Genomic DNA, 26162 nt, shown 5'->3' with positions numbered 1-26162 from the left:
TAAATGAAATAGGTTTTATCAGTATTCAGGGTAAGTTTATTAGTCATCATCCAGGCAAATATTTTCTGCAATTCGGCATTGACTGTGTTTGCTAGTATGACTGTGTGGGAAAAGACATATGTAGTGTCATCTGCAAATAATATGGGTTTGAGTAGCTGTGATGCATTCGGTAGATCATTGATGTAGATGAGAAAGAGGAGTGGTCCAAGGACACTTCCTTGTGGGACTCCTACAGTGATTGGTTGGGTGGAAGAGTTTGCATCATTTTCATACACATATTGAGTTCTGTTACTAAGGTATGATTTTAGGTAGTTAAGGGAGTAGCTTCTGATACCATAGTGCGTTAATTTGGAGTACAGCAGTTCATGGTCGACTGTATCGAAAGCTTTACATAAATCAATGCACTATATATATATTAGTTATAGCATGTGTATGATAGCATCATTTGTGCTTTTATTATTCCTGAATCCAAACTGACAAGGGTTTAATATGTTGTGTGAGACGAGGTAGGAATGGATCCGTCTATGAATTAATTTTTCAAAGATTTTAGAGAGCAGTGGTAAGTTAGATATTGGTCTATAGTTATTCAAGTCAGCTTGGTCACCTCCTTTATGGATCGGAGTGACCCTCGCTATTTTGAGGATTGTTGGGAAGGTAGATGATTCAATGGATTTGCTAAAGAGCGTTGCAATAATTACCTGGAGTTTACCTGGAGAGAGTTTCGGGGGTCAACGCCCCCGCGGCCCGGTCTGTGACCAGGCCTCCTAATTGGTGACAATACTTGAGAAGCTTTTTTGTACATAAAAGCAGGCCAGTTGTTTATGTCTCCTGCCTTGTTTTTAAGGGTGTTTATGATGAGCGTAACTTCTATTGGGTTGGTTGGAGCTAGGAATAGCGTATTTGGGTAGGTACCTATGAGGTAGTATGATGGACGGGTGTTTGCGCTTGGTGTTTTGTTCGCTAGATTTTTTCCTATGGTGGAGAAGAAAACATTGAGTCTGTTTGCCGTTTTAGTTAGTGTGAGTAGGGATTCATCTGATTTTGTTAGTTTGATTGTTTTGTTTTTGGACAACTTTTTAGTTCCAAGAATTTCAGATAGCGTTTTCCAGGTGTTTTTCATATCACCTTTGATGTTATGTAATCTATTTTCATAATACAATTTTTTAGATCTTCTTATCAGGCTGGTAAGTGCTGACGAGTAACGTTTAGACTGTTCTCTAGTTATCTGACCCATTCTATACTGTTTTTCAAATTTGTGCTTTGTGTTAATGGATTTGAGGATGCTTGGTGTTAGCCAGGGATTATTCAGTCTCTTTGCTGTGGTCTGTTTAGTTTTTTGGGGGCAATGTTTATTATAGAGGCTTTGGGCTATTTTTAGAAAATTATTTATACATTCATATCTGTATATGTGTCGAGCTCATTTTGCCAATCGATGTTATTCATAGCTGCTGTAAAGTTGTTACCTGCTGTCTCGTTATGTAGTCTGAAGGTTATTTTAGTAATGTCTTGTGGCAGTTTGCCCAGATTAGTTTTGAGAAAGGTTGGGTAGTGGTCTGATTATGCCTGATTTTAAAGGGGATATGGTGTTTGTCCAGATGTGGTCTATTAAGGAGATGCTTGTGTCGGTGATTGTTGTAGGTTTAGATATTGCTGGTAACAACAAGCAGTTGCTCATTGTGTTTGTGAATTCGGTTACTTGTGGGTCCTGGTCGTGTAGTATGTTTATGTTGGAATCTCCTGTATCATGTAACATGTAAACTTGTATCCTGTATCATGTAACATGTAAACTTGTAAAGGACTTGAGACATAATTGATGCAAAGTATATTTGTTATACATCGTGAAGTGTGTCCATGTATATATGCTGAGAGTTTAATGTCATCCGTATTTTAGGCTGGTGAACAAGTTACGTGTAGTCGACAGGCTTTAATTCTTAAGGAGAATGTCTCCGTACACTGGTCTTTGCTAAGTGGTGACCCGTGAAGCATCCGCTGGCCTATCTGAGAATCGCCACATACTAATGTTCCAAGTGACGAACATCTGGAAAGAGGGTATCATACTTGCACATCCAGAGGTGAAAAAAATGTGAAAACAAACCTCATGCCACAGTGCGTTGTGGGTCTGTGGCTGCTTAGTCAGACCGTACACAATCTCTTCGTTATCTTTCTCAGGCTCAAAGGTACCAAAAATCCGGTCCCAGATGACAAATACACTGCCATAGTTCTTATCCAGACACCACTTGTTGGCTCCTGTCGACACATAATTAATCATAGTAATGGATTTAAAATAGCACGTTAAACAAATCATATTAATGTTACTGATTATTTTTGTAAATAGTTGATTAGTACTGTGACTTAAGTAGCGAATGTATGGGCCCAGTCCCTGGACCCATTATGCGCCTCTAATCTTCTGACTACCGACCACAAGATTGCTGTGAGGTACAGTAACTACTACCCACGGGATGTGTATTGGGTGACCTCCCCCCCCCCACATGATAGGTGCTGGTTGACTACTGCCTATAAGAGGAATATTGTTTAACTACTAATCACAGGCTAAAGTCAGTGCCGGATCAGTCGGGCTGTGGCTCGTACGTTGGACTGCGTGCGGCCAGCAGTAACAGCCTAGTTGATCAGGCCCTGATCCATCGGGAGGCCTGGTCATGGACCGGGCCGCGGGGGAGTTGATCCCCGGAATAACCTCCAGGTAACCTCCAGGCTGAGTCAATGCCATAAATATAATCTAGTAATACAGGACACACATTTAGTAACTCTTCAAGTGGTTGTTTATGTTTCAACCCTTCAAGGGGTTCTATCCCTTCCTTGGATAAAAGCTGATTACCCCTCGCCCTCACTTTCCATACGCTGGATTATCCCTACGGGTTCAAATTTGTCACATGATCTGAATAAATCAAGTAACGGAAAGGAAAGTACTTGAATGATGTACTGACTTGTAGAGTAACGAGTTACGTTTGAAAAGTAGAGCAGCTTCCTTGCTCATCTAGCAGTAAATAGCTGCTGCTGTTCATGGGTACTTACTGTTGGGGGGTGGCATCCTTGTGGGTAGTAGTATACCGTAGATAGTACTGGGCTTTGAAATGAGAGGAGGTAGGATGATAGCTCTTAGCCGGGAACTAAATGACACTGCCGATAATAGTGTAGAACATTTCGCTCTGCGTAGAGCTTTATCAAATCATGATTTTATTAAGCTTTGCAAAGTATACATTTTACCAACAAAAAAACAGCAGATGACTTGCCATGATGTACTCGGTGGAAGGAAGGCGTCATGAAAACCCAGCCTATTGGGCCTAGGCTGCCAATATACTTCGTGTGTACCCAAAACTGAAACAGGTAGTTGAAAGCGATGTGGACGGAGACGGTGGGCAGCGGGAAGCCTATTAGAGCTAGAGGATGGTAGAAACCAAAATGAGCAACCCGCTGCAGCACGGAGAGACGCACTGCCGTCGCAAAGTTAAAGTCCTCGTCAGAATGATGAATCTGGTGCACTGCCCACAGGATGTTCAATTCTGATCGTAGGGGGGAAAACAAGCGAGTTGGGTAGTGACAAGTGATATGTTAGTACTGTTAAAGGTCTTCCAACTTTAATTTTTTAAATTAAAAAATATTGCACTTACCAACAATAGTTGCATCTCTTTATGACGCATACATATTTAGCGCTTTTTTTATTAACACATGGGCCGTTTCCCACCGAGGCAGGGTGATCCCCCCCTCAAAAAAAAAAGTTTCATCATCTTTCACTTCATCACTGTCTTGCATGAGGCGTGCTAACACCTCAGGCAAGACAGAGCGTAGGCCGTAGGCACTGTACTTCCCATGTCCAATATTCAAGTCCGGATTACCAGTTTCCCTGACTTCCTTCATAAATGTTACTTTGCTCACATTCTAACAACACGTCAAATCATAAAAGCCATTTGCCTCCACGCTCTCCTATCTAACACGTTCATGCAGGCCTGCTGGAAATCTAAGCCCCTCACACACAAAACTTTTACCCCCCTCCCTCCAACCCTTCATAGGACGACCTCTCCCACACCTTCCACTACGGATTTATACACCCTCCAAGTCATTATTTTGTTCCATCCTCTCTAAATGTCCGAACCATCTTAACAACCCCTCCTCAGGCCTCTGGATAATACTTTTAGAAACCCTGCACCTCCTTATCTCCAGGCTACGGATTCGCTGCATAATATTCACACCGCACATTGCCCCCGGACACATCTCCACTGCTTTCAGCCTCCTCGTTGCAACATTCACCACCCATGCTTCACACCCATGTATGAGCGTTGGTACCACTATAATCTCATACATTCCCCTCTTGGCTTCCATGGAGAGCGTTATTTGCCTACACAACTCCTCAGTGCACCATTCACTCTTTTTCCCCTTATCAGTCCTATAATTCACTTCGTCTTTCATAAACCCATCTGCTGACAAGTCCACTCCCAAATAGCTGAATATTCACATTCACTTCCTCCATACTCCCTCCAATCTGATATCCAGTCTTTCATTGCCTAGATGTCTTGTTATCCTCATCACCTTCCTCTTTCCTGTGTTTACTTTTAATTCCCTTCTGCATACCCTTCCAAACTCGTTCATCAACCTTTGCAACTTCTCTTCAGAATCTCCCAAAAACAATGTCATCAGCAGAAAGCAATTGTGACAACCCTACTTTGTGTTAAATTCTTTATCTTTTAATCCCACACCTCTTCCCAAGCATTCACTTATCTTACAACCCCATCTATAAATATATTGAACAACCATGGTGACATCACGCATACCTGTCTAAGGCTTACTTTTACTGGGAAATAATCTCCCTCTTCCCTACATACTCCAAACTAAGCCTCATTATCCTCGTAAAAACTCTTAACTGCTTTCAGTAAACTACATATTTATACACTTGCAACATCTGCCACATTGCTTCCTTATCCACCCTGTCCTATGCCTTTTCCAAATCAATAAATGCAACGAAAACCTCTTTACCCTTATCTAAATACTGTTAACTTATATGCTTCATTGTAAATAATTGGTTCACACATCCCCTTACGGAACGTTCCTAAAGCCTCCTTGTTCAGCTGTGATCCTGATCTCCGGCTTACTCTTAATTCTTTCAATAATAAGTCTACCATACACTTCACCAGGTATGCTCAAGCTTATTCCCTTATAATTTTAAACACTTTTGTCCCCTTGGCTAACACCCAGCATCCTCAAATCCATTAACACAAAGCACAAATATGAAAAACAGTATAGAATGAGTTAAATAACTAGATTCACTTATAATTAATAATCTACAGTACAACTATGATATAATTAATATTCTACTGTACAACTATGATATAATTCTTAGTGGTAAGTTGTCTGTAAGCCAATAATGTTAAGTCGGCCCATAATGCCTAGGCATAATAGAGGCTCTCTTTGCTTTGCAACCCATTATTGTAAATACAAAATCTCCATGTACTATTTGCAAAGACATAAATAAATAAATAAATAAATAAATAAATAAATAAATAAACTATGCATACTCTCTTCCAATCCCTAGGTACCTTCCCCTAGCTCATATATTTATTAAATAAACGCACTAACTATTTCAAAACTATATCTCCACCTGCTTTTAAACATTTCTGTCTTGATCCCGTCAGTCCCAGCTGCTTCGTCCCCTTTCATTCTACCTACAGCCTCACACATCTCCCCCACACTCACATCTGGCTCTTCCTCACTCCTAAAAGATGTTATACCTCCTTGGCCAATGTATGAAATCACAGTTTCCCTATCTTCAACATTTAACAATTCCCCAGAATATTCCTTCCATCTTCCCAATACCCCCATCTCTCCATCTAATAGCCCTTCTATTTTTAACTGTCAAATTCATTCATTCCCTAGGCTTTCTCAACTTATTAATTTCGCTCAAAAACTTTTTCTTACTCTCAACAAAATTTGTTGACAGCATTGCACCCATTCTCTCATATGCTCTTCTTTTACATTCCTTCACTCACTTAACCTCTCTTTTTCTCTCCATGTACTCCTCCTTCCTTATATCACTTCTACTTTGTAAAAACCTCTCCTATGATAACTTTTTCTCTCTTACCTCATCATTCCACCAATCATTCGTCTTCCCTCCCACACTCACCCTCCTATATCCACAAACTTTTAGTGAACACGCTAACACTGCAATCTTAAATCTATCCCATACTTCTCCAGCTTCATTGCCTATACTCCCACTAGCCTATCTTCCAATAGTTGTTAAGATCTTGTCCTAACTACCTCCTCCTTTAGTTTATAGACATCTCATCAACCCCCTGTTACTTTCTGATGCCAGTCTCCTTGTACCTCGTCTGTCTTTTACTCTCACAGAAGTTACAACTAAAAAATTATATGATACATCTGTTTCCTCTGTATAAACAGGCACATCCTGAAGTCTACCCATCAACCTTTTATCCACCAATACATAGTCTAACAAACTACTGTCATTTTGCTTTATATTATATCTCGTATACTTATCTTTTTTTAAATATGTATTACCTATTACCAAACCTCTTTGTACCCTTTGGCATGGCCGACGCGGCAGGTAGTGTAGCGGGCTAGCTGCGGGATTTTCAAGGATAGTTCCTGGTCAAAGAGGCTGACCAGGTCCCTACTTAACAGAACTCAGTGTGAATGCTTTGAGAAGATACCAGAGCAGCGAACGGACATCCCAGTGCATCGTTTCAGCGTAAATGGTTGAAGTGTTGTGCAGTTTTAAGAGGGTTTGGTGTTGTAGAATCAGGACCAGTCAGCGCCTCCCCCCTCTCCGCTGGGGGGGAGGGGGAGGGCGTGTGTAGTAAACAGTGACCCTCTCATAACGCCTCACCCCTGCCCGACTCCCCCGCCTCACCCACCCAACTCCCAGCGCCACCCCATCTGTAGAGGGTACTTCTCCCCTAACCCACGATGTCAGCGATGGTACTGCAGCCGCAGGGAGTGCCGGGCTCACAGGAACTTCCACTACAGGGACAGCATCGTGGAGTTCGACAGCGAGGCAGCTGCCAGGTGTGCCACAGGCAGTGTGTACTCAGTTCCTCAAGCTTCAACATCCGTACACACGAGGGCCTGGGATCTTCAATCAACTTGGCGTCCACCAGGACGCTGACATGTCCCTAGGGCAGCTCTCCATCGGGCTGCTAACGGAGTCACTGGCTTCTTGGACCTCTTGGGGAGGGTCGATGGTGCTCGTGCAAGCAGCAGATCCCTGGGCAACTTGCTGCTGTTTGCAATGGCTGTCTACCGAGGAGAGACAGGCACCTAGCAACATCTGTTGTTGGGGCATTGGATGAATTCCCTACTATGTTTGTTAACTGCTCATTACTCTGTAATTTGTCTATGATTGTAATCATGTCATAACGTGTTTATCATTCATTACCTTTGAAACTTGTCATGATTGTGACCAGCTCTACCTGGAGCTCATTACCTTTGTAAATTCTCATGATTAATGTGTTTATGATTCATTACCTTTGCAATTATTCATGAGTGTGACCAGCTCAACCTGGAGCTCATTACCTTTGTAACTTGGTCATGATTATGACCAGATCTAGTTCATTACCTTTGTAACTTGCTCAGCTATCAAAACTTTGGAGTCCAGTCCCTGGACCAATTATGTACCTCTGTAATCTTTTGACTACCGCCCACAGGATGGGTATGGGGTGCATAATAAACATATTAAACTAAAATTAAACTAACCTCTTTGTATACAAAGTTCAATCAAAGGCCCTCCATTATCATTTACCACTGGCACCCCAAACTTACCTACCACGGTAAGTTTGGGTTGCCACTCCTCTCATTTCCACGTGCATCCAACCTTTATTTTAATCCGCATAATCCTTGAATTTATACATTTATATTCCCTCTTCTTCCATAACTGATCTTTCAACATTATTGCTATTTCTTCCTTAGCTCTCTCGCAGATACTCTTGACCTAATCCCATTTATTTCTCCCCACTGAAACTCCTCTGCCCCCTTCAGCTTTGTTTCACTTAAGAGCCAGGACATCCAACTTCTTTAAATTCATAACACTGGCAATCATCTCTTTCTTATCATCTGCACTACATCCATGCACATTCAAACACCCTAGCTTTATAAAGTTTTTCTAATTTTTAGTAATTTATACAAGAGAAGGGGGTTGCTAGCCCAATGCTTCCGGCATTTTAGTCGCTTCTTACGACAAACATGGCTTACGTGAAAGGAAAAAAAATAAAAGAACAAGCAGTGGGGGACCTACATTCTCGGCCACTGAAGCTTGAACTGTTATGGGGTCACCTTGGCAACCAGCAACGACTAGCATACATGATACTTTAATAACCTTTTAATTTTTATTTTAACTATTATTTTGCATTGAATTTCACTATATTATTAATATTACTATTTTTTTTAGAAAAATCCTTCTCATACAATAGACCCAAAATTTTTAAGGAATGTGGACAAAAGTCTCTTCTGGGGCCCCTCAGGGATTAGGGGCCCTGAAGCTTAAGTTTCATTAGTTTCATAGTAGATCCGTCCCGGAGAACAAGAACTATTAAGAAAAATAGAAAATTCAGTTGGGTGTGTATACATATAGGTATACATGTGTGGGAAATTTGGATAATTTTCCTTTCATTTTAATGTAATAATTGGTAGAGATAATAATGTTTATAAATAATGCAGATGTGTAATGTTAATGTGACTTTTAAAAGGTGATAAGTCACAGGGAACCAACATATTCCCTATTACCTAAATTTGAATAAATATATGTATACAAGATAGGAGAGTGGAAGAAGCAAAGCGAGGAAGATGGAAGACAAACCAGCTGATTCCTGAGCGTTTCTCTAATTTTGTAGTGTCCGTTAGTAACATTATCGGATAATTCAACGCTAACATGTAAGTGAAGAGGACAAACATCTGTAAATATCCAACAAGAAAAGAAAATGGAAGAATCTAATGATTGTACGACAGAAAATGCGACGCGGAAGCTGTAAATTACTACCGCGTACACTACAGTAACTTAGTTGCGCCTCGAAACGTGTGTTACGACCTATGCATCAAGTAAGGTTACTTGATTTTGGCTATTTTCTTATGTAATCTTCCTGCGGGAGGCGTTAGGATAGGCTACCAATGTTATAAATTGGTATGTGTAATAATTTATGTCCTTAATATGAAATATTGTGATTAATAATTGTAACCTAGTAGACAAAACAAAATACTACAATAAATCAAATCCACATAAATCCTTAATTATACAGTCCACTAAATAGTTTTGCTGACGTAAATTTTCATAATAAATATACAGGAACCATATGTTCTAATCCAGAGTCCCAGAGTAGTTGGGGAGCTGGGACGGTGGGCATTGAAGGAGGGACACAGTGACCCCAGTATCCTTGAAGTCCCACAAGTCTCCAGAATACATCAACTTCACTAAGTTACAATCTGGGTTTTATATATTCTTGAGTTCTCATTCGAGTGTGAGTGGAATATTAATTTCGAGATTGTGTTCCTGTGAAATTCCGCAGATGTACATATATGTAGTGTAACGTAAATGTAAGTAGAAATTACAAGACGTATCTGTTCTCTTGCGTGTTTATGAGGCAGAAAGAAAAGACATCAGCTATCCTACCAGTGTGTAAAACAACTACAAGTTTCCGTTTTACACACATTTGGCAGGACGGTAGTACCTCCCTGGGTGTTTCCTGTCTACCAACCTACTACTTATAGCGCTTGTATTTTAGTACAAGCGCTAATTTTAGCACTTGTATCTTAATAATAATAATAATGACAAACGCAAGTTAAACGGTGGACATACCGTGGTTAGCTCGGTGGATCCAGTAGAAACAAAAATCGACAAGAATAAAGGCACCAAACCATGTATAAGGTGAATCCCACGGCAGATCCCACAGTCGATATTGATAGAGCCAGTCGTAGCCTAGCAGCACCACCCAAGATGATATAAACCTGCAGGGAGGCAAAGATAAAGAAAACTACTGTAGCTGCACCTCACAAACAATTTATAAGTTCAAAATTAAAACTGAATGAGGTATGAGTGTATCTAGGGCCATTATCAAGAGAGGCAATTTTTCCCCTAACTTGTGCTGTATCGGGTGTTAATCAATTAATGGATGTCATATCATGGGGAAATAATTGCATTTAAATGTGTGACATTGCTATAAAAATGTATAAATAACAAAGAGAGTTCAGGTACTGGGTCTAAAATTAACCAAACTGTGTGCTGATTGAAGTGATAATATATAACAAAGCCACGTGGGTGGGTAGGTGGGATGTTAGGAAGTATTTCTTTGTCTTTATAGTTCTCAAGAAGTAGAACGACTTGGACAATGGTGTTATAGAATCAGGATCCATACATAGCTTTAAGAAGAGATACGACTGGGTTTTCAAAGCCAGGAAGTGAACACAGTAGCGGCTAGCCAAGAGGCGAGGGGCAGGAACCGAGACTCGACCCCTTGCAACTACATATAGGCGAGTATGTACTTACCCTGTAGCTTCGTGGAGGATGCCAATTCCTAGAGAAGTAGTAGCCTCGTTGAGCCTCTGAGGTTTTCCCCATAGGTAATGCAATGTGAGCTCCAAGACGAAGAAAAACACGAAGAACGGCACTGCCTGAAACATTATGTGTTGCAGAGAAAAACGAGCGGTGTTGCACTGAGAAACATGGGGAGTGTTGCAGAGAAACATAGGCAGTGAAAAACATGGGAAGTGTTGCAGAAAAACAGGCAGTATTGTAGTGAGAAACAGAGTATTGCCGAATGAGAAATATGGACAGTGTTGCAACGAAACATGGGGAGTGTTCCAGGGTAAGAAACATGGGAAGTGCTGTACGGTAAGAAATATGAGCAGTGTTGCATTGAGACACCACTCGGACAACAATTTGAAACAGATGAGAGCTCTAAATATTTCGACTCTTTCAAGGGGAATACTGGTGCGTTGATGCTAGTGCAGAAGGGTCCTTCATCCGAGGAATCGAAGCCATTCTATTCTTCATTGGATCAAACCTGATTACCCCCAGTGCCTCTCATTCCTAATTCTTTATTTTCAAAACATTAAACAACTGTCGTAATGGTTTCTTATTTTGGATCGATTAATAATGTTCACGACACTTTCATACAAGCCTAAACATTACCGCTGCTTAGGCTGTTTTTGTTTTGGTCATTGAGTATAAATAGTCGTATAAATTGCCATAGCCTCTTACAATACAGCACTTGTATTCACCTATTTGTACTCACCTATTTCTGGTTGCAGGGGTCGATACTCAGCTCCTGGCCCTGCCTCTTCACTGACCGCTACTAGGTCCTCTCTCTTCCTGTTCCATGAGCAGGGAGAGAGAGAGAGAGTAGCGTTGTTACATAATCGATCATTTCGTTTACTGACTTTCCTACCAATTCTCTTTCCCACTGAAGCTCCTGCAGGAAATTCCTCATACCTGTGTAGTCCCCTCTTTTATAGTTTGGCTTTTCCCGTTCTACTCCTGTTACCCTCTCCACTTGTAACTTGACTATGTATTCAAAGCTCAGAACCACGTGATCACTAGCATGAGGTTTTCCAGTACCACATCCATCATCCTGGCTCTCCATGTTTCGGGACACCCATGTGGCTCCAGGTTTTCCCAATCAATCTCCCTGTGGTTGAAATCGCCCATAATGAGTAACTTTGCTTTACTAGAGTGAGCTTTTCTGGCCACCTCAGCAAGTGTGTCCACCATTGCTCTGTTGCTCTCTTCATATTCCTCTCTTGGTCTCCTGCAGTTCTGTGGCGGGTTATACATCACTGCAATGGCTACCTTATGTCCCCCAGTCTCGTTCATTCCTTCCATTTCCTCAAATCCACATCGGCTTTTAATGAGCAGTGCAACCCCTCCTCCCCCTCTGCTCCTTCTATCTTTCCTCAGGATCTGACATCCGGGTGATATCCGGTTGTATGTGTATATGTTTGAATAACATCCTCACGAGCAGTGCACAAATCAGTGTTCTCACGGAAACATGTGAGTTTAAAGCATTGAAAAATACTGCTGCTAGCCAGATCCCATATCTGGGATCAGGCCGAGTGGAGAAGGTACTACGCCATTTGATGTAGAGTGTTTAGGTTCAAATCCAGCTGTGGACTGAGAGATGTTTGTAAATAATTTCGCCTCTTTGTGAAATGTTAAGCATACATATATATAAGTCGTGCCAAATAGGTAAAATTGGTCATTTAACAATAACTCATTTAAAATTAAGTCCTTTCTAAAATTTTCTCTATACGTTTAAAGATATATTTTTTTCATTTATGTTAAAGTAAAAATTAATAATTTTGTACCAAAAGAACCTTAGAAAACTTACCTAACCTTATTATAACAAGCGCAGTTTAATTTAGCCTAATCCAACTAAATATATTTTAGATAAGTTTACAATAATTTAATAATAAACAAACACAATGAAATTTTTTTTTCGTTAGGTTCAGAATGATTTTTGCGAAATTATTGCATGCACAAATTTTCGCTTGTCTTATTCGGCAACAAGAGCGTTCCTGTTTAAGCCAACTCGCAAGTTTTACCTATTCGGCACGACATATATCGATATATATATATATATATATATATATATATATATATATATATATATATATATATATATATATATATATATATATATATATATATATATATACATATTTTTTAATGAACAAGTTTTGCCCATATACATATGTATATATTTTTATTATTTTTTTTTATTATCACACTGGCCGATTCCCACCAAGGCAGGGTGGCCCGAAAAAGAAAAACTTTCACCATCATTCACTCCATCACTGTCTTGCCAGAAGGGTGCTTTACACTACAGTTTTTAAACTGCAACATTAACACCCCTCCTTCAGAGTGCAGGCACTGTACTTCCCATCTCCAGGACTCAAGTCCGGCCTGCCGGTTTCCCTGAATCCCTTCATAAATGTTACTTTGCTCACACTCCAACAGCACGTCAAGTATTAAAAACCATTTGTCTCCATTCACTCCTATCAAACACGCTCACGCATGCCTGCTGGAAGTCCAAGCCCCTCGCACACAAAACCTCCTTTACCCCCTCCCTCCAACCCTTCCTAGGCCGACCCCTACCCCGCCTTCCTTCCACTACAGACTGATACACTCTTGAAGTTATTCTGTTTCGCTCCATTCTCTCTACATGTCCGAACCACCTCAACAACCCTTCCTCAGCCCTCTGGACAACAGTTTTGGTAATCCCGCACCTCCTCCTAACTTCCAAACTACGAATTCTCTGCATTATATTCACACCACACATTGCCCTCAGACATGACATCTCCACTGCCTCCAGCCTTCTCCTCGCTGCAACATTCATCACCCATGCTTCACACCCATATAAGAGCGTTGGTAAAACTATACTCTCATACATTCCCCTCTTTGCCTCCAAGGACAAAGTTCTCTGTCTCCACAGACTCCTAAGTGCACCACTCACTCTTTTTCCCTCATCAATTCTATGATTCACCTCATCTTTCATAGACCCATCCGCTGACACGTCCACTCCCAAATATCTGAATACGTTCACCTCCTCCATACTCTCTCCCTCCAATCTGATATTCAATCTTTCATCACCTAATCTTTTTGTTATCCTCATAACCTTACTCTTTCCTGTATTCACCTTTAATTTTCTTCTTTTGCACACCCTACCAAATTCATCCACCAATCTCTGCAGCTTCTCTTCAGAATCTCCCAAGAGCACAGTGTCATCAGCAAAGAGCAGCTGTGACAACTCCCACCCTGTGTGTGATTCTTTATCTTTTAACTCCACGCCTCTTGCCAAGACCCTCGCATTTACTTCTCTTACAACCCCATCTATAAATATATTAAACAACCATGGTGACATCACACATCCTTGTCTAAGGCCTACTTTTACTGGGAAAAAATTTCCCTCTTTTCTACATACTCTAACTTGAGCCTCACTATCCTCGTAAAAACTCTTCACTGCTTTCAGTAACCTACCTCCTACACCATACACTTGCAACATCTGCCACATTGCCCCCCTATCCACCCTGTCATACGCCTTTTCCAAATCCATAAATGCCACAAAGACCTCTTTAGCCTTATCTAAATACTGTTCACTTATATGTTTCACTGTAAACACCTGGTCCACACACCCCCTACCTTTCCTAAAGCCTCCTTGTTCATCTGCTATCCTATTCTCCGTCTTACTCTTAATTCTTTCAATTATAACTCTACCATACACTTTACCAGGTACCCTCAACAGACTTATCCCCCTATAATTTTTGCACTCTCTTTTATCCCCTTTGCCTTTATACAAAGGAACTATGCATGCTCTCTGCCAATCCCTAGGTACCTTACCCTCTTCCATACATTTATTAAATAATTGCACCAACCACTCCAAAACTATATCCCCACCTGCTTTTAACATTTCTATCTTTATCCCATCAATCCCGGCTGCCTTACCCCCTTTCATTTTACCTACTGCCTCACGAACTTCCCCCACACTCACAACTGGCTCTTCCTCACTCCTACAAGATGTTATTCCTCCTTGCCCTATACACGAAATCACAGCTTCCCTATCTTCATCAACATTTAACAATTCCTCAAAATATTCCCTCCATCTTCCCAATACCTCTAACTCTCCATTTAATAACTCTCCTCTCCTATTTTTAACTGACAAATCCATTTGTTCTCTAGGCTTCCTTAACTTGTTAATCTCACTCCAAAACTTTTTCTTATTTTCAACAAAATTTGTTGATAACAGCTCACCCACTCTCTCATTTGCTCTCTTTTTACATTGCTTCACCACTCTCTTAACCTCTCTCTTTTTCTCCATATACTCTTCCCTCCTTGCATCACTTCTACTTTGTAAAAACTTCTCATATGCTAACTTTTTCTCCCTTACTACTCTCTTTACATCATCATTCCACCAATCGCTCCTCTTCCCTCCTGCACCCACTTTCCTGTAACCACAAACTTCTGCTGAACACTCTAACACTACATTTTTAAACCTACCCCATTCCTCTTCGACCCCATTGCCTATGCTCTCATTAGCCCATCTATCCTCCAATAGCTGTTTATATCTTACCCTAACTGCCTCCTCTTTTAGTTTATAAACCTTCACCTCTCTCTTCCCTGATGCTTCTGTTCTCCTTGTATCCCATCTACCTTTTACTCTCAGTGTAGCTACAACTAGAAAGTGATCTGATATATCTGTGGCCCCTCGATAAACATGTACATCCTGAAGTCTACTCAACAGTCTTTTATCTACTAATACATAATCCAACAAACTACTGTCATTTCGCCCTACATCATATCGTGTATACTTATTTATCCTCTTTTTCTTAAAATATGTATTACCTATAACTAAACCCCTTTCTATACAAAGTTCAATCAAAGGGCTCCCATTATCATTTACACCTGGCACCCCAAACTTACCTACCACACCCTCTCTAAAAGTTTCTCCTACTTTAGCATTCAGGTCCCCTACCACAATTACTCTCTCACTTGGTTCAAAGGCTCCTATACATTCACTTAACATCTCCCAAAATCTCTCTCTCTCCTCTGCATTCCTCTCTTCTCCAGGTGCATACACGCTTATTGTGACCCACTTCTCGCATCCAACCTTTACTTTAATCCACATAATTCTCGAATTTACACATTCATATTCTCTTTTCTCCTTCCATAACTGATCATTTAACATTACTGCTACCCCTTCCTTTGCTCTAACTCTCTCAGATACTCCAGATTTAATCCCATTTATTTCCCCCCACTGAAACTCTCCTACCCCCTTCAGCTTTGTTTCGCTTAGAGCCAGGACATCCAACTTCTTTTCATTCATAACATCAGCAATCATCTGTTTCTTGTCATCCGCACTACATCCACGCACATTTAAACAACCCAGTTTTATAAAATTTTTCTTCTTCTCTTTTTTAGTAAATGTATACAGGAGAAGGGGTTACTAGCCCATTGCTCCCGGCATTTTAGTCGCCTCATACGACACGCATGGCTTACGGAGGAAAGATTCTTTTCCACTTCCCCATGGACAATAGAAGAAATAAAAAAGAACAAGAGCTATTTAGAATAAGGAGAAAAACCTAGATGTATGTATATATATATATGCATGTGCGTGTCTGTGAAGTGTGACCAAAGTGTAAGTAGGAGTAGCAAGATATCCCTGTTATCTAGCGTGTTTATGAGACAGAAAAAGAAAACCAGCAATCCTACCATCATGCAAAACAGTTACAGGTTTTTGTTTCACAGTCATCTGGCAGGACGGTAGTACTTCCCTGGGTGGTTGCTGTCTACCAACCTACTACCTATATGTATATATATATGTATATATATATATATATATATATATATATATATATATATATATATATATATATATATATATATATATATATATATATATATATATATACAATAAGATCACAGTAAACAGGTGATTTCAGAATATGCAAAACAACCACTGTGAAAGAATAGAGAAGTTCCAAGCGCTTTCGTGACTACTCACATTCGTTGTTCCTTGATAATGTGAGTAGTCACGAAAGCGCTTGGAACTTCTCTATTCTTTCACAGTGGTTTTGTGAAATTACAAATGTAGCCCTGGGGTGGTTTATTTTCTATTATTTTATGTATTAACCCTCCTAGCGCTAATATTTTTCGGAACAGCCATGAACTATAAATTCCAGGATGAAATGGTAAGTAATAAACGGAACTGGACACACCTGGTTGCACATTGTACCCACGTTGTCTCTAAGTCAAAAAAAAAAATAGAAAATAATTCAAATATTTTATTATATATGAAGACATGTTGGCTTGCCACCGTCAGTCTGGGTTCTTCTTAAACTGGAATTGTTTAGGTGGTAATGGTCGAATAACAACGGAACTTCGCTTATAGTTTCCTCTCTAGGTTGTGTGTGTGCTTTTACCAGACATGATATTGTTCCATCCACGGTATTGTGTTTCTTCCACGGTATTGTGTTTCATCCACGGTATTGTGTTTCATCCACGGTATTGTGTTTCATCCACGGTATTGTGTTTCATCCACGGTATTGTGTTTCAACCACGGTATTGTGTTTCATCCACGGTATTGTGTTTCATCCACGGTATTGTTTCATCCACGGTATTGTGTTTCATCCACGGTATTGTGTTTCATCCACGGTATTGTGTTTCATCCACGGTATTGTGTTTCATCTACGGTATTGTGTTTCATCCACGGTATTGTGTTTCATCCACGGTATTGTGTTTCATCCACGGTATTGTGTTTCATCCACGATATTGTGTTTCATCCACGGTATTGTGTTTCATCCACGGTATTGTGTTTCACCCACGGTATTGTGTTTCATCCACGGTATTGTGTTTCATCCACGGTATTGTGTTTCATCCACGGTATTGTGTTTCATCCACGGTATTGTGTTTCATCCACGGTATTGTGTTTCATCCACGGTATTGTGTTTCATCCACGGTATTGTGTTTCATTCACGGTATTGTGTTTCATCCACGGTATTGTGTTTCATCCACGGTATTGTGTTTCATTCACGGTATTGTGTTTCATTCACGGTATTCCAACCAGTCCCATCAAGGAAGGTTCCTTGATAATGGTGAGGGGCTCTTGATCTAGGGAATTGGATCTGTGCTCCGGTTCCCTGAATTAAGCCTGAATACCTTTCACATCCCCCCCACAGGCGATGTGTAATCTTACGGGTTTAGCGCTTCCCCTTTGATTATAATAATCCATCCATGGTATTGTTGGTATTCCATCCACGGTATTATCGGTATTCCACTACGGTATTGTCGATATTCTAGCCACGGTATTGTACCAGTCACGGTATTGTTGATATTGTTTTAACCAGGCTATTCTGACTTTTTTGTGTTCGTAGCCCTCATGGCCGCTGTTGTAGCATTGGTAGCCAGACATATCCCTGACCGTGATAACCAGAATGCATGACCATTCTCCAGCAGCTGGTGTATGTTTTTCAAACCGCAAGACTGTAGAAAAACTATATGACGAAAACATAACCTTTACAAAAACCAATTGTACATAGTTCAACAGTACCTCATTTTCCACCTCCGGACTCATTACTGGAGAGAGGAATTGTTAAGTATATATATATATATATATATATATATATATATATATATATATATATATATATATATATATATATATATATATATATATATCACTGGTGCCAATAATTTTGAGTGTAGTGTTAATACACTGGTACATTGCTCAACCGTAGGAGTTCTTTCCTTTTTCTCGCACCTTTTTTTTCTCTGACATTGAACTGACTTGGAGGAAAAACTTGTCCAGCTGACGTATCTTTTGCAAAAGAGGCCAGTATTTTTGTGGGATTTTTTCCCCCTTAATAATAATGACTTCTCGTGGGTAGCGACATCTAGCATGGAGAACTGAATGTGTTTATGTAAGACACCTGCAATCTAAGTAATGTGATATAGTATTTATGTTAGTTAAAACATCTCTTGAGTGTGAGACTACTAGTTAACTCAGCAGTTTGTAAACACAATTCAACCAGCAAAGAAATAAGCAGACGAGGAAGAGGAAAGATATATCACTGATATAACAAAAACCCGTTTATTAGTCTCCACCGCTGTCATAGGTTAGGGACCATCATTATATAAATACTTCAAAATTCCTTATACTCATAGCGTTATCATCAGCTCGAAAACATATAATTCATTTAAAACAATTTACAGAAAATAATGAGAGCATAAATAAGATGATTAAGAAAGGCACAACCAAACATAGTTTGAGAAGATTATGTAACACAGACGTAAATAACAGTTTCAAAACAAACATTAAAAACATTCTACACTATAAAACTAATAAACACAGACTAAGCAACAAACACAACTCAATATATTAATGGTTTGAGTACACAACCTTTACAGTGAAATACCAAATATTTCACTTGGGTTATATTTAGGAATGCGTACTAATGTATGTAGATAAGAACTTTTAAGATTTTATTAGATTTTATTTTATTATTTTGCACTCAGTAATTTATTCAACCCCGGAAAGAAGTAAGTTTTACCCACGAAGCTAAACTGTGATAGTCAATAAACTAAAGTTATATTCAGTAGATTGTTTTTCTTAATAATTTAAGTTAGATACTTAAAGGGTTATTTTGATGCTCGATAGATTAAGATATGAAGCTTAATAGACTGAGCTGTGATACTGAAAAGAATAAGTTTGAACACTTGAAAACATCCAGTGTATTATACTCGGGGTGTCATAATTTATTCACTAGGATAAGATAGCCTCAAACGTTAGTTTTTCCACCCAAGAAGTTATCTTATAGAAACCAACCCCTCAAGGGAAGTTCCTTGATACTGGTGAGGGGCTCTTGATCTAGGGAACTAGATCTCTGCTCCAGTTCCCTGAATTAAGCCTGAATACTTTTCATCCCCCCCATAGGCGCTGTATAATTCTACGAGTTTAGCGCTTCCCCCTTGATTCTAATAATAATAATAATAATAATAATAATATATATATATATATATATATATATATATATATATATATATATATATATATATATATATATATATATACATATATACATATATATATATATATATATATATATATATATATATATATATATATATATATATATATATATATATATATATATATATATATATGTAGATGAATGGTTCAGAGAACCGACATGTTGATAAATTAGACACATGTGCAACTCTTGGGTATCTTTATTGAGGAAACGTTTCGCCACACAGTGGCTTCATCAGTCCATACAAAGGAGAATCTTGAAGAACAGGAGGAGAATGAGGTAATCATGATTACCTCATTCTCCTCCTGTTCTTCAAGATTCTCCTTTGTATGGACTGATGAAGCCACTGTGTGGCGGAACGTTTCCTCAATAAAGATACCCAAGAGTTGCACATGTGTCTAATTTATCAATATATATATATATATATATATATATATATATATATATATATATATATATATATATATATATATATATATATATATATATATATATATATATATATATATATATATATATATATATATATATATATATATATATTAAGCTTTACAATTTTTTCTTCAAACGAAATTTCTTTCAAATTATTCCCTTAATATTACATGTGAAAATGTATCGAGGAAAAGCAAAAACTATTTTTCAAATCAATTTGTAGAATGTTTGACCAGTTATATGTAGATGTCCCTGGCAATGTGGATTTCATAAAAAAAATACTTCATTTATTTTTAACTCAGGTAATATACATCGAGAAGTTTATCCAAGAAGGAAGTTTACTGATGTGTTCTGTGCCTACTGCATTATGCTGCTCTTTGATCCTATAAATGCTGCTGTTGTATTACTCTTAATTTAAGAGTTTTGCTGTATACAGAAAGCTTTTATAAATTATTTTCATCGTGAATGCATATACATTGTTGAATAGACATGGATTGTGAAATATAAACGGTATACAATACCGAGTTCATGAAAAAGACATGGGCAACACTACGTATCTTTAAAAATGCCTAGGGTTACATAGATGCCTCATTTCTCTGAATCAGGGCAACACTACGTATCTTAAAGATACCTAATATTACATAGGTGTCTAATCTGTATCAGTGCAAAACTACTTATCTTTAAAGAGTTTAGTGTTACATAGATGTCTTAATCTGCATTGTGATGTTACTGTACCTCGTGTATATAGTTGGGGACCTGGTCGACACTGCTGAATGTTGTGGTGTTGGGATGGACCAGGTATAGCAGAGTGCCCACACGTTGTAGTAGTGACCGCTCCATCACTTCTGCACTCTGTGGAGATACTGTAGCTGCATCAGAGACTGTTATGTAGTAAAGAGTGTAGCTGTATCAGTCTATGTAGTAGATAATATATTGCATCAGAGACTTACTGTAGCAGTGACTGTTGATGTATCACCTACAGTGACTGTAGGTGTGATACACTTTGCAGTGATTGTAGGTGTTTCAGAACAGCAGGCTTATCAGTGACTTAATGACGTGTTTTGTCGTATCATGAAAGGTTTGCATGAAGGTGTCTCTGAAAGGTTGGATGTTTGGACACTCTTAAAATATAATGTTCCAGAGTATGGCCCTGTCTCTGTACACTGCCCAGGATGACACTTTACAGTTTTAGTTTATCTTTATTATGCACCCCATACCCATCCTGTGGGCGGTAGTCAAAAGATTACAGAGGTACATAATGGGTCCAGGGACTGGACCCCAAAGTTATGATAGCTGAACTAGTTACAAAGGTATTGAACTCCAGGTAGATCTGGTCATAATCATGGCAAGTTACAAAGGTAATGAACCATCTACACTCCTATACATGGTTACAGTCATGAACAAATTACAAAGTAATGAGCCATTGATACGTGCACACCTGGTCACAATTGTAATGAGTTATAAAGACAAATACTGAGTGGGTCATACACCCACACGAGCGCGCACACACACGAGCGCGCGCTCACACACATACACACACAAGGGGGCACGCAGACACATGCACACGAGCATACAAACATATACGCACACAGACGTGACGAGATGTCAGAATGGGCGCCTGTGACAAGCGAGGTTCCACAGGGGTCAGCCCTAGGACCTGTGCTGTTTTTGGTATATGTTAATGACATAACGGAAGGGATAGACTCAGAAGTGTCCTTGTTTGTAGATGATGTGAAGTTAATGAGGGGAATTAAATCGGTGGAGGATCAGGCAGGACTACAAAGATACCTGGACAGGCTACAAGCCTGGTCCAGCAAGTGGCTCCTTGAATTTAACCCTGCCAAATGCAAAGTCATGAAGATCGAGGAAGAGCAGACACAGTATAGTCTAGGTAGCCAAAGACTGCAAAACTCACTCAAAGAAAAAGATGGCGTGAGTATAACACCGATTACATCTGAGGCACACATCAATCGGATAACTGCTGCAGCGTACGGGCGTCTGGCAAGCCTAAGGATAGCGTTCCGATACCTCAGTAAGGAATCGTTCAAGACTCTGTACACCAAGACGATTAAGAATCATCTTTTCGAATGTTTTACACAAGCAGCTAGTAAAGGATATTGGGCATAATGAGTTATGCTTATTGGGCTTCGGAATAGGAATAACGAGGCTGTTGGTCCATGATTTAGGGAGCTCCCCAGTGACATACCTCATGTTATATAATTCAAGTAGAGGATTACCTGGTACTCGACACCAGTGTTACATACACCATTATCGACAACCTGGTCATCTCCACACTCAGTATCTATCACTACATTACACTCATCATTTTGACTATCATGATGGTCTTCACTGCCCTTATCATCTTCACTGTGATTGTAAACACCACTTTTAGAGTCATCATTTTTTTAATTATTAACACCACTGCACTCATCAGTTTGTTCATCGTCACCACATTCATTTTCATAATAGCTGAGAATCTGTGGGTTGATGTACTCATTTGCACCCTCTGTAAGTTTTTCCTCGCGATGCTCAAGTTGTTGTTTCAGGCACCATTGTTGCTTCTCCAGTACTGTTATGCGCAGCTGCATGTTGTGTACCATCCGAGCAAGACTAGCTTCACCTGAAGGTATGAAGTCCCGGTCAGCTGAGCCAGGTGGCTGACTGACAGCTGGCTCAGTCAGACAGGTGGTGTCAACACCAGCAACATCACTAGTGTTTATAGCAGACGTGATCGTGCTCTGGTGATGTACTTCCAGAGTGACTTGCTCAACCACATTGTCTGAAATCAGGCATGGGTCAGTATTCAGACATGAAGTACCTGGTAGGCCTACTGCCTCATCATGGGGGGTGATGGGTGAGGCGGGAGCCCTACGGCTGGCTATGTGGGCAGCTTTCACTCTGCAATCAGTATGAGCAGCTGTGACTCCTGGGGTCTTACAATTGATACATTGTAATGCAACGGCCTGGTGTTTCTTGATCATATCATAGCACTGGTGAGAAGGATGGGCTTTGGCATACACTGCACACCAGTGTGACTTAGCTGGGTATTTCCAAGCAATGTGACCCCAGCGCTGACACTTGTAGTATCTCCGATGAGGTGGTTTGTACAAGGCTATTTTGTAACTCCTGTTAAGCGCTGCACGAGAGTAGATATATGATGTTGGAGTCCCTTGGCCAATCCACTCAGCCAATATCAGATCATTTGGAAATCGACGAGGGTTTGCAACTTGATCTGACAATAGGAATTTAGGATACAGCACCGCCACTTTCCCGCCTTCCACTACGACCTTCACTCTCCGTCTATAATACTCCAAGCCAGATATCCACTCTATCTCTCCTGGTAATGTCTTCTTCCAGCTCGCTCAAACTCCGCAAATCATTGTCTTCAGAACTCACCCAGGTTTGAAACTCCTCGACCAGGATTCATACAGTACCTACATTAAAACCACCACTAGACAAAATCTATAGACCTGACGTCAGATTCAAAATTACCTGAATTCCAGAACACTGTGCCAAAAGTACTATAATAGACAAACATGTTAACGAGACTTTACAATTGTCCACGATTCTGAAAAGAAAGAACTCATCCACGACAGAGCTACGAATAACAAAATTTCCGTTGGCGACATCTACTACCCTGCCATCTCTGATATACCTAAAATTCGTTGTTCTACACCTCAAGACGGCAGTCACATTATTAAGCATGGAATTCGCGCAAAGATCATCCATATCTATCTCATCTTTCTCTTTACTGAAAACTTCCACTCTTATCATTCAGTGCCTTAAATGTCACAAATTCGGCCAATCTAACTGTGACTGCGCCTCAACTCGCCAGATCTGCTCCAGATGCTCGGCCATCGGTCAGTTATTGTCATCTTGCAAGCTTTCCATCAAATGCCCCAACTCTGGGGAATCTCATATACATGCTGTCCTAATTCTTGCCACCTCCGCCAATACATTTTTAACTCTTGAAGCCCCTCAAGGGAGGTTCCTTGACGGTAGTGAGGGGTTCTTGATCTAGGGAATTGGATCTGTGCTCCGGTTCCCTGAATTGAGCCTGAATACCTTCCATCTCCCCCACATGCGCTGTATAATCCTACAGGCTTAGCGTTCTAAAATAATTATAATTATAATAATCTACTCTTAAAAAATAGGCCAACCCCATTATCTCCCTAACCCCTTCACCTCTCAAGCTAATACTTATACTTCCCCACCATCCTCCAGCAACTGGACTTCACCCACCACCAAATCAGCCCCAGCCAATAACACAACTTGCCCATTCTGTTGATCACATAACCTCTAACTTTATCATTACAGCAGTCCAAGCTTCTTTGACCGTTGCCAAAACTTACCACGCCGCTTTGTGCACATTTTTAATGCCATACTTCCTGCCAACAGCCTTCCCAACATCATCATCCGTTCTTCCTGCTTTCTACTTCAGCCATCAACACCTCTCCAATCACTCAAAATTTCATCTCTTATAACCCACTCAGTGTCTTCCACCTCCACATCCACCACAGTTCCATCCACCTCCACCATAACCCCACCCATAAGAACCACAACTCCATCTACATCCACCTCTGACCCATCCACTTCTACCTCCACCTAAAGCACCTCCAACCACCACAGCTCCTCGACATCCAGACGCAAACTTATCAATCCCAAACCGGCTACAACCTTCAACAGACAAACCAAGGAATGTTAAAAACTAACATATTCCCATCCCGCATCCACCTCTGCCTCACCGACGGCACCAACGTCAAGGAAATTCTCCGTAACTTTGAATCAAACACCAACCCAATAAATAATGGTTTATAAGTTATTCATTTTAATGTAAATGCTTCACAATCAGACATCAAGTTGGTTAATTCACTGAAGCCGAGACACCTGATGTTTTAAAACCTGGAAGTTTATCAATGTGATCAACATTATTTTTAACATGGGAAGAAGACACAGTATTCACAAAGGTATACCAAAGGTAGCCATTTAGATTATCTTTAGTTTGTAGAACCTACAGAACTTATGATTGGTCTTACAGGATTGCCAACTTATGTACTGTTAGATAAGAATCCAACTGAACGGGTTAATCGTAATTTTATTTAAGAGTAAATTTAAAGATTCTGAAAGGGAATATTTTAATCGAGCAGTTTTCGTACAGAAATCATCTCTTCCTTATTTATATAATGGTTTGATTGGAATACGCAAAGTTGGTAATCCTGTAAGATCAATCATATAGATGAAGGATGTCACACACTAAATTACTAACACTATTTAGAAAAGGTGATCTAAATGGAAGTCATGCCGAGGTGCACCTTCAGGAAGCGTATAAAAGTACTAATAACGAACTTACCTATTTGTACTCGCCTATCCGTGGTTGCAGGGGTCGATTCACAGCTCCTCGCCCCGCCTCTTCGCAGTTCGCTACTAGGTCCACTCTCTCCCTGCTCCATGAGCTTGATCGTATCTCGTCTTAAAGCTATGTATGGATCCTGCCTCCATTACATCACTCTCCAGATTTTTCCATTTCCTGACAACTCTATGACTGAAGAAATATTTCGTAATATCCATGTGACTCATCTGAGTCTTCAACTTCCAGTTGTGACACCTTGTTGCTGTGTCCCATCTCTGGAACATCCTGTCTCTACCAACTTTGTCAATTCCTTTCAATATTTTATGTCATTATCATGACGTACCTATCCCTCCTGTCCTCCAGTATCGTCAGGTCGATTTTCCTTAACCTCTCCTCGTGGGACATACCCCTTAGCTCTGGGACGCCTCCCATGGCAGACATTGGTCTGAGACACTGCCTCGTCAGGGAGCCAAGGCTGGGCCACCTCTTGGAAAAGGCCCGGGCCAGGCGATTATACCGGCGAATCTACAACAGAACAGCTCTGGAACTAGTCTTGTTGCAAACCTTTGAACTTTCTCCAGTTTATTGACGTGCTTGACCAGGTGTGGGTTCCAAACTGGTGCTACATTCTCCAATATGGGCCTGACGTACACGATGTACAGAATCTTGAATGATTCCTTACTGTGTCGAAACGCTGTTCTCAGGTTTGCCAAGCGCCCATATGCTGCAGCAGTTATTTAGCTGATGTGCGCCTCAAGATCATTTTCCTTGAGTGAGGTTTGCAGTCTTTGGCCCCCTAGCCTGTACTCTGTCTGTGGTCTTCTTTGACCTTCCCCAATCTTCATGA

At 40.1% G+C, this 26162-nt stretch overlaps 1 protein-coding gene and 1 long non-coding RNA gene across 6 annotated transcripts in view; one reads left to right on the top strand and one right to left on the bottom strand.

The window, feature by feature from the left end:
* Window positions 1-7559, top strand: part of LOC128693243 (uncharacterized) — a 70166-nt gene extending 62607 nt beyond the window's left edge. The window contains exon 3 of the long non-coding RNA XR_008407696.2: window positions 6572-7559. This is a non-coding gene — a long non-coding RNA (uncharacterized lncRNA). The remainder of the gene's footprint in view (window positions 1-6571) is intronic.
* LOC128693238 (alkylglycerol monooxygenase) overlaps window positions 1-26162 on the bottom strand; it is a 67207-nt gene that overhangs the window by 6215 nt on the left and 34830 nt on the right. Inside the window, exons 2-7 of one of the 5 annotated variants that reach the window (XM_053782775.2) lie at window positions 20916-21061; window positions 20701-20828; window positions 10499-10623; window positions 9812-9960; window positions 3252-3521; window positions 2096-2247 (exon numbers count right to left, since the gene is read on the bottom strand). In XM_053782775.2, coding sequence (XP_053638750.1) covers window positions 2096-2247; window positions 3252-3521; window positions 9812-9960; window positions 10499-10623; window positions 20701-20805 — 801 coding nt within the window. In that variant the 5' untranslated portion in view covers window positions 20806-20828; window positions 20916-21061. The remainder of the gene's footprint in view (window positions 1-2095; window positions 2248-3251; window positions 3522-9811; window positions 9961-10498; window positions 10624-20700; window positions 20829-20915; window positions 21062-26162) is intronic. The other 4 variants (XM_053782777.2, XM_053782776.2, XM_053782774.2 and 1 more) reach the window with 4 other exon arrangements.

The sequence above is a fragment of the Cherax quadricarinatus genome, chromosome 28, assembly GCF_038502225.1.
Source record: "Cherax quadricarinatus isolate ZL_2023a chromosome 28, ASM3850222v1, whole genome shotgun sequence".
Lineage (NCBI taxonomy): Eukaryota > Metazoa > Arthropoda > Malacostraca > Decapoda > Parastacidae > Cherax > Cherax quadricarinatus.
Note: the sequence above shows the minus strand (reverse complement) of the source record. Positions and strands in the feature narration are given on the sequence as shown.